Source organism: Acipenser ruthenus, chromosome 32, assembly GCF_902713425.1.
Source record: "Acipenser ruthenus chromosome 32, fAciRut3.2 maternal haplotype, whole genome shotgun sequence".
Taxonomy (NCBI): Eukaryota; Metazoa; Chordata; class Actinopteri; order Acipenseriformes; family Acipenseridae; genus Acipenser; species Acipenser ruthenus.
In genome coordinates this window covers 975,001-989,322 of record NC_081220.1, presented here as the reverse complement: position 1 = coordinate 989,322, position 14,322 = coordinate 975,001, and the positions used below count along the sequence as shown (strand labels likewise).

Here is a 14,322-nt window from a genome sequence, read left to right as displayed (position 1 = left end):
GTCTTATGTTCTTATTTTCTTATGTCTGCAGTGTGTAAAGAAGTGGGCGGCTAACGGCACACACTTCAGAGGACAGCGTGAGTTCATCTTCACCGCTCCCGAGTCAGCACAGGAGTGGTGAGCTGAGCCTAAAAATAATTGGACACTATTAAATTGGGGAGAAAAACAACAAACAACTAATTGGTGACTACTAAATATATATATATAAAAAAAGAAGAGACTCGAGAATGACGTATATGAGAGATACAACATCACTGTGTTTTTGTTTTTTTTAATATTGTACCGGTACGCAAAATATTATACCGTTTGTAATCCGGGAATTTATTTCAGTTGTTTTTAGATTTCATTTACTTATGAAATGAACTATAAAAATTAATTAAATAAATGACCAGACCGCCCCTCCCCCAACACACAAACACACACACACACACACACAGACAGACAGACAGACAGACAGACACACACACACACACAAAAAAAAACACACCACACGCACACACACATAAGCACAAACCACATGCACACACACACACACTCACTGACACACACACATGCACACTCAGACACACATGCACACACACACACTGACACACACACACACTGACACACGCACACACACACACACAGACACCACATGCACGCACACACACACGCATACACACACAGACAGACACACACACTCACGCACACACACACACACACTCACTGACACACACACACATACTCACTGACACACACACACACAAACACACTCACTGACACACACACACACTGACACACACGCACACACACGCACACACACACGGATACACACAAACACACACAGACAGACACACACACTCACACACACACAGACAGACAGACAGACACACACACACACACAGAAAAAACACACGCACACACACACACGCACGCAAGCACGCACACAACACATACACACACTGACACACACACACCACTCTCACATGGACACATGCACACACTAACACACACACTGACACATACACACACATATATACACAAACACACACACACAGACACACACACACACATAGACAGACACACACACACACTCACACACACACAGACACACATGCATACACACACACGCACACACACATACACACACACACGCACGCACACACACGCGCGCACACACACACTGACACACACTCACACACACACACACACACTGACACACACACACTGACACACGCACACGCAAAAACACACACACAAACACCACACGCACACACATACACACGCACACACACACAGACACACACACACACAGACAGACACACACACACACACAGCAGACAGACAGACACACACACAAACACACACACACACTCACGCACACACACACCACACGCACACACACACACACAAGCACAAACCACATGCTCACACACACAAACACACACTCACTGACACACACATGCACACACACACAGACAGACACACACTCTCTCTCACACACACACACACAGACAGACACACACACACACACATGCACACAAACACACACAGACACACACACGCACGCACACACACACTTGCACACACACGCCCACGCACTCGCACACACACGCACGCACACACACGCACGCACACACGCACAAACAGACTCTCTGACACACACACACTCACTGACACACACTCACTGACACACACTGACACACACACAGACAGACACACACACTCACTGACACACACACACGCACACACGCACACACATGCACACACTCACACACACAAACACAAACCCACACATGCACACACACACACACAGTCACACACACATACACATACACACACACACTCACTCACACATACACACACACACACACGCACACACACACAGACACACTCATTGACACACACACACGCATTTTAAACAGCTCTGGTGCTGCTGGATTTACTTTGTTTCAAGTGAAAATCTAAAGGAGTTTCATGTTAAGTTGAGGATCTAAGAGGCAGTCATTTTATTCCCATCTCTCTCCCTCTTGTGGTCACAGAGTGTAGTGCAGTCTGTGCTGCTGGGATGTGGAATTGCAACAGAAATCCCTTCCCATGCTGGTGGAATGACATGCTGTAACCTCTATGCTGACACACACTGATGTGAGTCTGCAGGAATAACTGGGGTGTGGGACAGACAGCTTACAGCAACTCTCAGAGAGGAGAGCAAGGGGAGAATCATTGTGTTTAAAATGCTGGCCTGCTAAATGGACATTTTAACATTCTTTAATATTCACTGGCAGGGGTGGAAGTTGCAGATGTTGAGATGTTAGAGTCAGTGTTTCCCAGCATGCATCACTGTGAGCAGCTCCTTCCTCCAGTGGTTAAAGAAACGGGCTTCTAATCAGAAGATCCCCGGTTCAAATCCCACCTCAGCCACTGATTCATTGTGTGACCCTGAGCAAGTCACTTCACCTCCTTGTGCTCTGTCTTTCGGGTGAGACTTAATTGTAAGTGACTCTGCAGCTGAAGTATAGTTCACACACCGTTGTCTCTGTAAGTCACCTTGGATAAAGGCGTCTGCTAAATAAACAAATAATAACAATGGGAGAACTGGGCTGACTGGGGAGGTAACTGCTGCCTATTTCAATTGTCTTACTGCTATACTGTTATTACAGTAATGACAGCAGTGGTGCTCTGGCTCCCTCGTGTGGTCACTATTAATATCTGCATTGTGTCTCTCGGAGGTCACATTAATGAGTGCACGTTATTCACTTGAACACAGAGCAGCTCCTGTGTTAGCTGTCACTGAATCTCTTTATTCCATGATTTCCTGTATTGAGCTGGAGGCTCAGAGAGTGTTTCCTCTTTCCTATCAGCTGTGTGTTTTGTGTTTAAACCTCAGAGCACTCTGGATATTTACTGACACCCTCCTCCCCTTTCCCAACTTGCTTTTTGCTCTTTCTTTTTGCATTAGGACTCTATAGAGTCATTTTATGTAACTGTAACACCCGCTAGGCAGGGCTTACACAGAATTGAAATACATAATCACATTTGGAGTCGGTCTGCGACAGATTAGTGTGTAAGACACTGGACAAATAAAACAGTTACAAGTTATTTTATTCTGAAAGCAAATCAAGGATGGGATCAGAAACACGGCCTCTTCCAATTAAAAAAGAATCTTTTATTTTATTGCAGATAAAAAGAAATGGAATGTTAGCAGCAGATTAATACACAGCAGGAAACGTTCAGCACCAGAAGCACACTAAAGTGCGCGGTGCAATAAATACCTGTGAAAAATGATTGATTTAACATTGCAATCATTACAAATAAATACAAATATAAACAACGACCGCTCTGAAAACAACACACAACACAAAACACAGCAGTGCGCGCAGGCAGGGCATGTCGGAGAGCTGCATGCATCATTTTCTGCTGCAGATCAATCTGTAACCCCATTCAACATCATCTCCTGCTTTACCAGACAAGGAGCAGACAAAAGCCTCACAAGACTTGACTAGCTCCTTGCTTACAGTATATCACTCTGTGACCCCAGTCTGCTCGTTGACTGACAATGCCTGTATGGTTGACAATGAAGTCAGAATGGTTTCTTCCTCTTTCAATGCGATGCATTGGTTGTATCAGCCTGTGAAAGCATGCATTCCACACAGAGCTTTACACTGATAGTGCCAAGTCCTTGCACATACAGCAGCTTCCACAGCTAAACATCTGGCTGTGTTCCTGTCAATGCTACACTTTGTAGCATGAAAACAAAACTGGTTAATTCACCATTGTGATATTTCAAACATTCTACATTTATTTAAAAACAGAAACCAAAACTTCAAACAACAGACGTGTTTCGACTCCAAAGAGCCGTCCTCAGTGTTTAAAAGAAACAAAGCAAACCCAGCCCTTAATATCGTTATTACCAATTAGTGAACATGATTAAACACAGGTTTATTAAGCAGACAATTCATTATCACAGACATACACTTCATCAAGTAAAGTTTTCAATCAGATATCCCAACATCAATGATTGGCAAATAAGTTACAATTTGTAAACCAAACAAACCTTAATAGTTATTAATCAATTGATGAAGATGATTAGATACAGGTATTGTTAAACAGCCAGCTCATTACCACAAACATACACTTAATGAAGTGAAATTTACAATGAATTATCTAACCATCAACGATCTGCAAATTGAAACAAGAAACAAACCCCACCCTTAATATAGTTCTTTAAATTGCACAATGGTGAATTAACAATGTGTTTGTGTGCGTACTCCATGTTTTCACACTATCAACACTTTTCTGAGCATCAACGCACCAAATACAAATGAATGAAATGCTTGAACTTTCAGCGTGAGGTTTAAATTTTGTAGCATTACTGATACACTTTATAGAAATAGATTTTATTCATATTTATTTCACTATATTTATTTCTTTTATAGTTTCAATTTGAAAAAATATTAAATTGCTTTGAAGACATGTAAAGAAATGAAACAAAAATCTTATATATTAATATTGAAATACGTTAATATGTGTTTTAAACCATAGATTGCTTTAAAATGCAATATAAATATGTTGGATTGTAATATGCTATGTATGTATGTATGAATGCATGTATATATTTATTTATTTCCTTTAAGAGGAGTAAAGTGTCTGATTTACTTTATTTTCAGTTTGTATTTAAGTATCAGAAAATTAACAATGTTCACCTTTATCTTTTCCTTACTGTAGATAAATAAAGAATTATATTTTCATTTTCATTTGAAACTAAATTAGTAAATATAAATCCAGTGACAGCCCTTCAGCCTCTGCAATGTATTAGAAAACATGAATAATCAAGATATTTACCAGATTGATCTTGTCTTTTATTTTGAGCCCTTGTTATTGAGCTCAGTGTGTTTGTGTGCAGTTGAGCTCCTCCACAGGCCGGGTCCCGTTTCATTGCCTTCACCCTCAGCACCTGCAGTAGGTCCCAGCTGCATCAGTGCAGTCGCTGTGCAGTCCTGCTGAGGGAGGTTTTTGTACGGGTGTGTAGCACTGTGTGAACACATTGCCACTGCTGGGGTTGTGGAAACTCTGACAGTAGTAATCTCCTGCATCTTCAGCCTGGACTCCACTGATGGTCAGAGTGAAGTCAGTCCCAGATCCACTGCCACTGAAACGAGTTGGGATCCCAGACTGAAGGGTACTTGCAAAGTAGATCAGGAGTTTGGGAGCTTCTCCAGGTTTCTGTTGGTACCAGGCTAGCCAGTGGCCATTGCTATCGCTGTACACTGCACTGCTGACTTTACAGCTCAGAGCGACTGTGTCTCCTGGGAGAACAGATTTCACTACTGGAGTCTGAGTCACAGTATACTGTCCACTGGATTCTAAAAGTAATAATTAAAAATATAGATTATAATAAATTAACCAATTAATTTATGACAACATATTCAATTTCAAGGCTTTTTCATATTTTTTTCAGTATGTCCTGTTTTACTTGTAATAATTATATATTAAAAGTTGTCACACATTTTTTTAAGTGTTTTTCTAAATGATTCTTACCCTGAGTGCAGATGACAAGTGCCCAGATGAAGATGCTGATAAAAGTCATTGTTGTTGTGGATTCTGTTGCCATGAAGGGCAGCTCTCAATCATGAAGTGTTAAACTCACAGGGCTATAAACACTCCCAGAGCACTGAAGCATGTGCAGCCAATGCAAAGTGTCTTTTCTATGCAAATTGTCTTCCTTGGCACAGCAGCCACTTGTAGCCAAGCAGTGGTGTAAACACAGGCTTGGTGCTGTGTGTTCTGACAGAGCAAGATTAGCAGTTTAGCAGGAACACTCCCAGGACAGCAGGACTAGACAAAGAACAGCTTTAATAGGAGCATATGAGGAGAGCCAATCAGCCGAGCCCTTATTCCACTCAACACAGCTGGAATGGAGTCAAGTGTGGAGTGTGTGTTTCAAGCAGTTCTTGCACTGTGTGGTCAGACAGAGCAAGATTACTAACTGCCCTGGCATTAACACTCCCAGGACAGTGGGACTATACAATAGAGCCCAGCTATTAAGTGTAGCATTGGAAACTGATTAGCACAGTCCTTAATGCACTCATTAAAGTGTAATGCAGCAGTACTGCTTATTAAACAGCAGCACCGTCATGATTGAAGTGCAGTGAAGTTCTCACTGGCTTCAGTAACACTAGAAGACACTCAGGGTCTCATTCACTAAACGCTGGTAAATGACCAGAATGATATAAATATTCTTAAGCTTTAACCTTAGAGTGATCTCTAAAATAAGATTGGATGGATTGGCAGTTAGCTCATTTGTGAATGATCCCTGCTCTGCTCACAGCATCACCAGTGCGCTGCCCTATTTCCTGAATGTTGTGACAGTACATACCGCCTGCTTTACAAACACGGTATTTGAACACGCGCCGAGGACCCAAACATTTTAGCACCCTTCAGTGAATAATGTCTTGAATATCAGATCCCTCCCTCGTGGTATTTCTGATGTAATGTGCATACATTTCCCATCCATTAACATCATTAATTATATTGAAATGACCCGCATGCGGTACTTTTCACACGCATTGTTCACCACGGGTTAGGTTGCTCTTCACTGCTTGGTGAATACAGCAGGTGTACACAGTAGCACACGGTACAGAGCCTCACTGCGTGTTAACACAGTACCGCTGTGTGATAAATGAGGTCCTTACACTTTGATGCTGGTACCTCCTCACTGTTGTGGGCAATGTTAGGAACTGCAGTCTGAGATGTTTAAGGCATTTTCAGCTGCGTTCAAAAACTAAAGGCATAATATACCACCTAATATATCCTTCAAGCCCCTCAAGTGAAATACACAGCAATGGAAAAGTTATTTTATTTGTATTTAATGTGTTTATTTGATATTATAAGATGCAGCAATGTTTATATCAGTATGCCGGTAAAGCTTTTAATAACTGCTGGGGATGAAATCAAAGAGAGAATAATTCACTGCTACTACATTATGGACAGCATGCTCCCTCTTGTGGTCAATGTTGAGAATTACTGCATGTTTTGTTTGTATGAGTTGTGTTTTAATATCAATTCTTAAGGAATTAATGAAATAATAAGTCCTGTTTGTTTCTGACTCCCCTTGAAGCCCCTAGACTGCTGTGTGGTGTTTAACACTTGTGTAATTCTTCAGTAAAGTCACTGTCTCAGCTGATACACAGCACTGTCTCCAGCCTATGGCTCTTTAATGAGTTCAGAGTGAGGGGGAGATCAGTGACGTGCCCAGCCTGGGCTCTGGGAGAAGCTCGGAGCTTCAGCCCCTTTTCTCTCGGTCTGCTGGAGGTTCTGATACAGAAATCCCTGGATTGGAAACATAAAATCTGGGAATTCGGGAGTCAGGATATCCTGAAAATGATTTTTTTATTTTTTAAAGAAGTAGCGCGGCTTTGACCTTGACGTGATTTGAACACGCAACCTTCTGATCTGGAGTCAGACTCGCTACCATTGCGCCACAAAGTCCTGGCGCAGTGCATGCTTGTTATGCAATCCTAGAGTGCACAGCAAGCATGCCAACACGGTAATGCCGACGCTGATACTAGGAAAACACTCTGTATCACCAGGGTCATGGGAAACAGATTCTCAGCTTTAAAAGTAAAGAAAACATAAAACAATGCGATTTGCTTTTATAATGTTCATTATTTGAAACGTGGGCATAAACACAGTTGTACTGGCTAGGAATCGTCTCTGGTCAATTACTTGGAAAGCAGCTATGCTGACCAATATATCACCAATAGGGAAAAGCTGGCAGTACTGAGTGACACAGAAGATGGATTCTCTCAGCGCGTCTCCTCTGAATGCGCACTGGCACAAAGGGGCTTTTCTCATCTAATGACGTGACAGAATGCAATAATGTATTGGGTTAATTTACCAACAAAAGAAACATAAATACATGTGTATGTATTTATTTGTGAATAAACTATCTTGCTTCTACGATGGGACTGGAGACCTTACATCCACAGTCTAATGATCGGCCAACCCCAGAGAGACTTTGTCTTGACCAGGGATTAATATAATCTAAAACACAATCACGAAAAGGCGTTGTCTTTTTAAGAATTAAACCTGCCAGACCGAACTCAGGCTAACATTCAATCAATCAATTAATTAATCATATATATTTTCTATAGCGCCCCATATGCGCTTCACAAAATCTATTTAAAAACAAGAACATATTTAATTGTAAGCCTGGTCGAACAATGGAAGTCTTCAGTGTTATTTTAAACAAAGAGTGCTTTCCACGATTTAACATGCATTTAGACAGAATATTAAGCATGTTTATTTATTTATAATACTAGACCCTGTCTTAATACTGTATTACATTCTGAATATGAATATAGCTGGATTATTAATTGTAGATAATACTTAGAATACCAGATACATATTTAGCATTAAAAAAAGCAGTGAGGTATACTGTAATGATGCTCCAGTCAGTCTGCCCGGACTGCACCTGAACCATCTTAAAAACACGAAGCCCCTAATAAGCTAATTTGTAAAAGTTAGTAAAGAGTTGCGCTAATATAACGAAGCTAAATTTGAACTCCTAGCTGGAGCAACGAGAGAGGGAGAGAGGGCGGGGCAGAGACGGAGGGGGAGACGCTGCTAGGCAACCGGCTCGTGAACATTCCACTCAGCTGAGCAGAGACCGTTAGGATTTAAAAATGCGAACGTTCCGAGCGGCGTTAGGCGCTTCGTTAAATTAACACACCGTTGCTGGCATTTGAATATAACCATATTTTAAATACTCAAATAGGACTGTATTAAAAAATATACTTCAGTTCCAGAACGTTTTCCAACAAATAAAAGGAAGTGTGTATTTATAATAAGTATATTTGTTATGATATTAACACTAAACAAATGTGCTACAGTTTGGTGTATAATTTATTTGTTTATTAAATGTTGTAGTATTTCTTTTTTAATATTGTATTGTTTTCACAAAATAACATCCATACATTATCAGTTCATCTGCTAGAGTAATCAAATCACTCATATTACTCGTCAGTAATTCATACATAGACACGCTGTGGTAACTTCAAGAAGTTAAAATGTAAGGCTGGATTCAAGTTTAACCAAAGAAATAAGTAAATACATTAATAACGACATGAAACAAAAATACGTTTTGGTAGCTCATACGTAGGCCTATTTAAATTACAAAATGCGACCTGTTTTAGAAATTGATTTATATACTACCTGCCATTCAATTCTAAATTATATTTAAAACTGTTTGAGGGGCAGACTAGCATAGATGATTTCTAAAATCCATTAATATGTTAAACTATAACACCACATTAGCACTCCGAGATAGAAATTGATCATTTGTAAAGAATTAGCTGTGAGATTTTTTAGATAAATAATCAGAATTATGGATGCATGGATTTTTGATTAAAATATACCCACATGTATTTTTGTTTCATGTTGTAATTTTTTCATTAATTTCATTTTAACCTCTTGCTGGTGCCACGGCTTGACTCTGTATCAATTCACTGATATTTGAGGTTTTGTTTAGTACACACTAGCAGGTGATCTGATAATCTTATTGATGTTATTTTGTGAAAACAATAACACGTTAATACTGTGCTACAAAAAATGACTCGCCGTGTTGTAACTTGTGCGGGTGATGTCATGGGTTGTCATGGCAGCGCCGATCATCACGGGAGGGGTTATCAGTGGTTGTCGGAGAAACGCTGGAGTTCCGCTGGCTTCCGAGGTATCCAACCCGAATATCTAAAACAATACAGTGACAACAAAGGAATGTGACATATAAACCTAATGACTACATTAATGAAGCAGTAACACACGACAGGGTGTGTGTGTTATCATGAGGTAATATCACCACGCCTTGGGTGCGTTGGGAGGCACTAGACGAAGTCGAGTTCTTCAACCGCCCAGGAAGTGGTGATATATCTCATGATAACACACAGACCCTGGAGTGTATTATTGCTATTATTAAATGGGCCTAGGAGTGTGTTGTTGTTGGTAAATAAAGAAGACTTTAAACTTTATTTTAATAACTTTTATTTATGTCACCTTCCACTGAGAGAAGTAGTTCCACAGTAACTAAAAATGGTTAGATTAACCATTAAATATTTGATTTTAAACTGTTTTGTAGAATATTTTCTTTTTCGGGGCTTCGCTAATAGTGTCTTGTTTAGGCTTTGTAGATATTGAAGTGGATCATTGTTTCAACGTGTATTATTATTTATTTCTTAGCAGACGCCCTTATCCAGGGCGACTTACAATCGCAAGCAAATACAAATACATTCAAGTGTTACAATATAAGTCATACAATAAGAACAAGAAATACAATAATTCTCAAGTGTGACAAACCACAATTCAATAATACAGCAGATAATAGTGAAAGTTACATCAGGATATGATTAAATAGTGATAGTTACATCAGGATATGATTAAGTACAAAATACTACAGATTAAACACTTGGCAGATTACAATATTCTGAGGTACAGGATTAAATGCAGTAAAATAGGGGGCAGATAAGAGCAAAATAAAGCATATTTAAATGAAGGGTGATAGTGTCCCAGGATACAACAGAGGAGTTCTACAGGTGCTGTTTGAAGAGGTGAGTCTTAAGGAGGCGCCGGAATGTGGACAGGGACTGGGCAGTCCTGACATCTGTTGGAAGGTCATTCCACCACTGCGGAGCAAGGGTGGAGAAGGAGCGGGCTCGGGAGGCAGGGGAGCGTAGCGGAGGTAGAGCCAGTCTTCTAGTGCAGGCGGAGCGGAGAGGTCGAGTGGGGGTGTAGGGAGAGATGAGGGTCTGGAGGTAGCTGGGTGCAGTCTGATCAAGGCATCTGTAGGCTAGTACAAGAGTCTTGAACTGGATGCGAGCGGTGATCGGGAGCCAGTGGAGCGAGCGGAGTAGTGGAGTAGCGTGGGCGAAGCGAGGTAGAGAGAACACCAGGCGAGCAGCAGAGTTCTGGATGAGCTGGAGCGGACGGGTGGCGGACGCAGGGAGGCTAGCCAGGAGGGAGTTGCAGTAGTCTAGGCGGGAGAGTACCAGGGCCTGGACCAGGAGCTGGGTAGCATAGTTGGTGAGGAAGCGTCGGATTCTTCGGATGTTGCTCAGGAAGAATCTGCAAGTGCGTGCCAGAGTGGAGATGTGCTTTGAATAAGAGAGGCAGGGGTCCAGGGTGACTCCAAGGTTCTTAGCTGAGGAAGAGGGAGAGAGTGTGGTAGATTCCAGAGGAACAGAGATAGAGAGATCAGAGGAGGGGGAGGAGGAGGGAAAGAAAAGGAGGTCAGATTTAGAGAGGTTGAGTTTGAGGTGATGCAAGTGCATCCAGGAGGAAATAGCAGACAGACAGGTAGAGATACGGGAGGAGATGGTGGAGTCAGAGGTGGGGAAGGAGAGGAAAATCTGAGCATCATCAGCATAGAAATGGTATGAGAAACCATAGGATGCGATGAGGGGGCCCAGGGAGCGGGTGTAGAGAGAGAACAGGAGAGGACCCAAGACTGACCCTTGGGGGACTCCAGTTAAGAGAGGGTGAGGTGTGGAGGTTGCTCCACGCCAGGTTACCTGGTAAGTGTGGTTGGAGAGGTAGGAGGAGAACCATGCCAGAGCAGTGCCAGAGATCCCCAGGTCAGCAAGAGGTGTATGTCTGGGTCTTGTCCAGTAGATGGCGCTGCTGCTGCTGCTGTTGTGATGTTTTGTTTAGCAGAATGCAGTTCACTTACCGTGTTACAAACGGGACGGCGCTGCACAGAGCGGTACAAACTGTGCAATTAAAATCTCCGGTAGTACTACAGACGGGCCGCCGATAGTCATCTCTGATTAACCCAACATGAATATAAATACAAACTCAGTCCGTTTCAAAGAGCACTCAGAGTGACGGCGCCGGAGAGTCTGCGAGCAGGTTTAATAATATGAATGTGCTTGATCGAGACTCGCATCAAACTCAGCGTCCTCTATATAATGTAAACACATTACACAATGGGTTGCCAGCGGGTGAAGTGAATTCAGTTCCAATAATACCGAGCTCTCTTTCTCTCTATATAGATATATATATCTAGTTCTCCTGTTTTACCAAAACAGCTCAAAGAATGGAACTTCTGGTTCAGACTGGTGCGCGGATCTAAAGATTCCCCACATCGGGTGTACCGGTTTGTTATGGAACATGTTTCGTAAAATGAGTTTATCCAGTAACAGACTATATAAACCACAGTGAAAACAAACATGCAGAACATATTGCCAAGTAGTGGTTTGTTTAACTAGTTCCTCAGTAAAATAAGACTCATGTGTACACACAGTATTTAGAACTGAAAAGCTAAACTAATCCCTTACTTGGAGCTCTCACCAGGGACCACTTCCAGTAAAAGATGTATAAACCGCAGTGAAAACTATAAAAACTTGCATTCATAACAGAAAAAAACCAGCCCATATAAATCTACACACTTTTTGTGATGCTATAACATGGTATTATATATAAGGAGTGTTGATAATTTCACCCTAAACTTTGCATACTGAAAGTAGCATGTCAAAGCAAGGAGGAATATAAAAATAGGGTTACAGCTCCATGGAGGAGGAAAGTCTTTGCCCCGGGTTCACAATTAATTAATGAAGAGTCCTTGAATAACACACCATATTGAGAATGGCCTGATCAGGAAACAAGGAAAGCATTCAATGCAGTAAGAGGAGAGAATCCCATTAACATGGCCATTCTGACACACACCAATATATAATCTATGTAGAATTAGTCAAGCACCCAGCAAAAAAAAAAAAAAAAAACACACACACAATCCAAACAGTCTTTACAAGCAAGATTTTTATTTATCAACACACACTTTTGGGCATTTTCCAAAAATATACAACTCCAGCTACAAAGACAACCACTGAACACACACCCATTGCAGCTCCCAGATGGGACCACACATTGAATTGGCCTGCAAGAGAAGAAAGAAATAGTTAGTGGAATATAAAGAGATAGTTATATATTTTACATGAACTGCAATTGTGTTCACATCATGCATATTACCGCTTCTAGGCATAAAGTGAAGGGATCCATCTCTCTTCAGCTCAATTGGGCCAGAAGACACAAATGCCTTTACTGCACAACCATCCATCCCTTCAGCACTACGACCTACAGGAGGAATTAGGAGGAGTCCATCAAAACAAATGGACAAAAATGCATGCAAAATGTCCCCCCTCCCCCCAACAGACAGAGCTCTTACCAAGCCTCTGTTTCCCTGGAATGCACCGTCTGCTACAGAGGCTGTCTGATGGCCGGTTTGAATCACATATCACAACACTGCAGTGGAAGTAAATCTGAAAGACAGCACACCTTGTCAAGCAAAACTAGCATCAATTGATCAGGCAGGACCATCGTCCAATGAGGATTACTGAATTGAAAAACAAATATATTGCATCATAGTAAGTGTTTCTTGCAAAATGTGCAGTTATATGTTTTCATTCCAACTCACTAAAGATTTGAGCACAGCGACTACTTGCTGCTTGCAAAGCAATCCAAACCATGCATTGTGGTACAAGACCCCCATCCCAACACTCCATTTTACCTGTCCTTTCAGTGCATCCCGGCCGCTTGTGAAGGAAAACATTTTCACTTCAAACCTCTTCAGATGGGATGGGAACAGCACTCTTGCATTGCTGGAGACTGGGTGAAAGATGGTCAAGTACTCATCTGCAGAGTTCTCACAGCTAGGAAGAGAAAGTAGGTCAGGAGCACATCAGCCACAACTCCAATTCCTAGGTTTTGTAGCAGCAATATCATATTCCTGCATCTTACCTGTCCACAACAACATCCCACTTGGGAGAGCTATTCCTGTCAGCAGAATAGTTTGCCCAGCAGTTCTCCAAAAACAATTCAGCCTGTGGATCCCTGACTGAAATGTTGATTCAGTAGTTAGTACAAATATTTATTTTAGAGAATGTGGAGTATGCGATTTTACAGAAAAGTATGCTGTATATACACATTCATTTGGCATCAAACCTAACTTGGTTTGAGGGTTCGCTGCCTGGCCGACTGGACGAGGCTGAGACCCCCATTGATAAAACATAAAAATTGTTATTAAGAAAGGTGGAGATGGGGAGGTGGTGGGTTACGATAAAATCAAAACGCAACTAAGAGATAAGTGAAGAGGGTATTTATAGTGCTAACAATTTAATTAGCTAATGTGTAAATTGAATGATTCAATTTGGTGATGCGGAGATTGGTGTCTGACCCTCCTCCCGAACTTTAATTATAAATTTCATTAATCGTACGACATGGTTTGTGTGTGTGTGTGTGTGTGTGTGTGAGAGAGAGAGCGACCCGAGACTGAGGCAACACATCCTCAGTGCTGTC

At 41.5% G+C, this 14,322-nt stretch overlaps 1 non-coding gene and 1 gene segment (V, D, J or C); both read right to left on the bottom strand.

Moving 5' to 3' along the window:
• Window positions 1–4,826: 4,826 nt before the first annotated feature.
• Window positions 4,827–5,593, bottom strand: LOC131703239 (Ig kappa chain V region K29-213-like). The segment is given in 2 exon segments: window positions 4,827–5,342; window positions 5,518–5,593. Coding segments are annotated over 2 exon segments (489 nt in total).
• A 1,802-nt stretch (window positions 5,594–7,395) lies between these two features.
• Window positions 7,396–7,467, bottom strand: trnaw-cca (transfer RNA tryptophan (anticodon CCA)). The gene has a single exon. It is a non-coding gene; the product is annotated as a tRNA-Trp (tRNA).
• Between the last annotated feature and the right edge of the window lie 6,855 nt (window positions 7,468–14,322).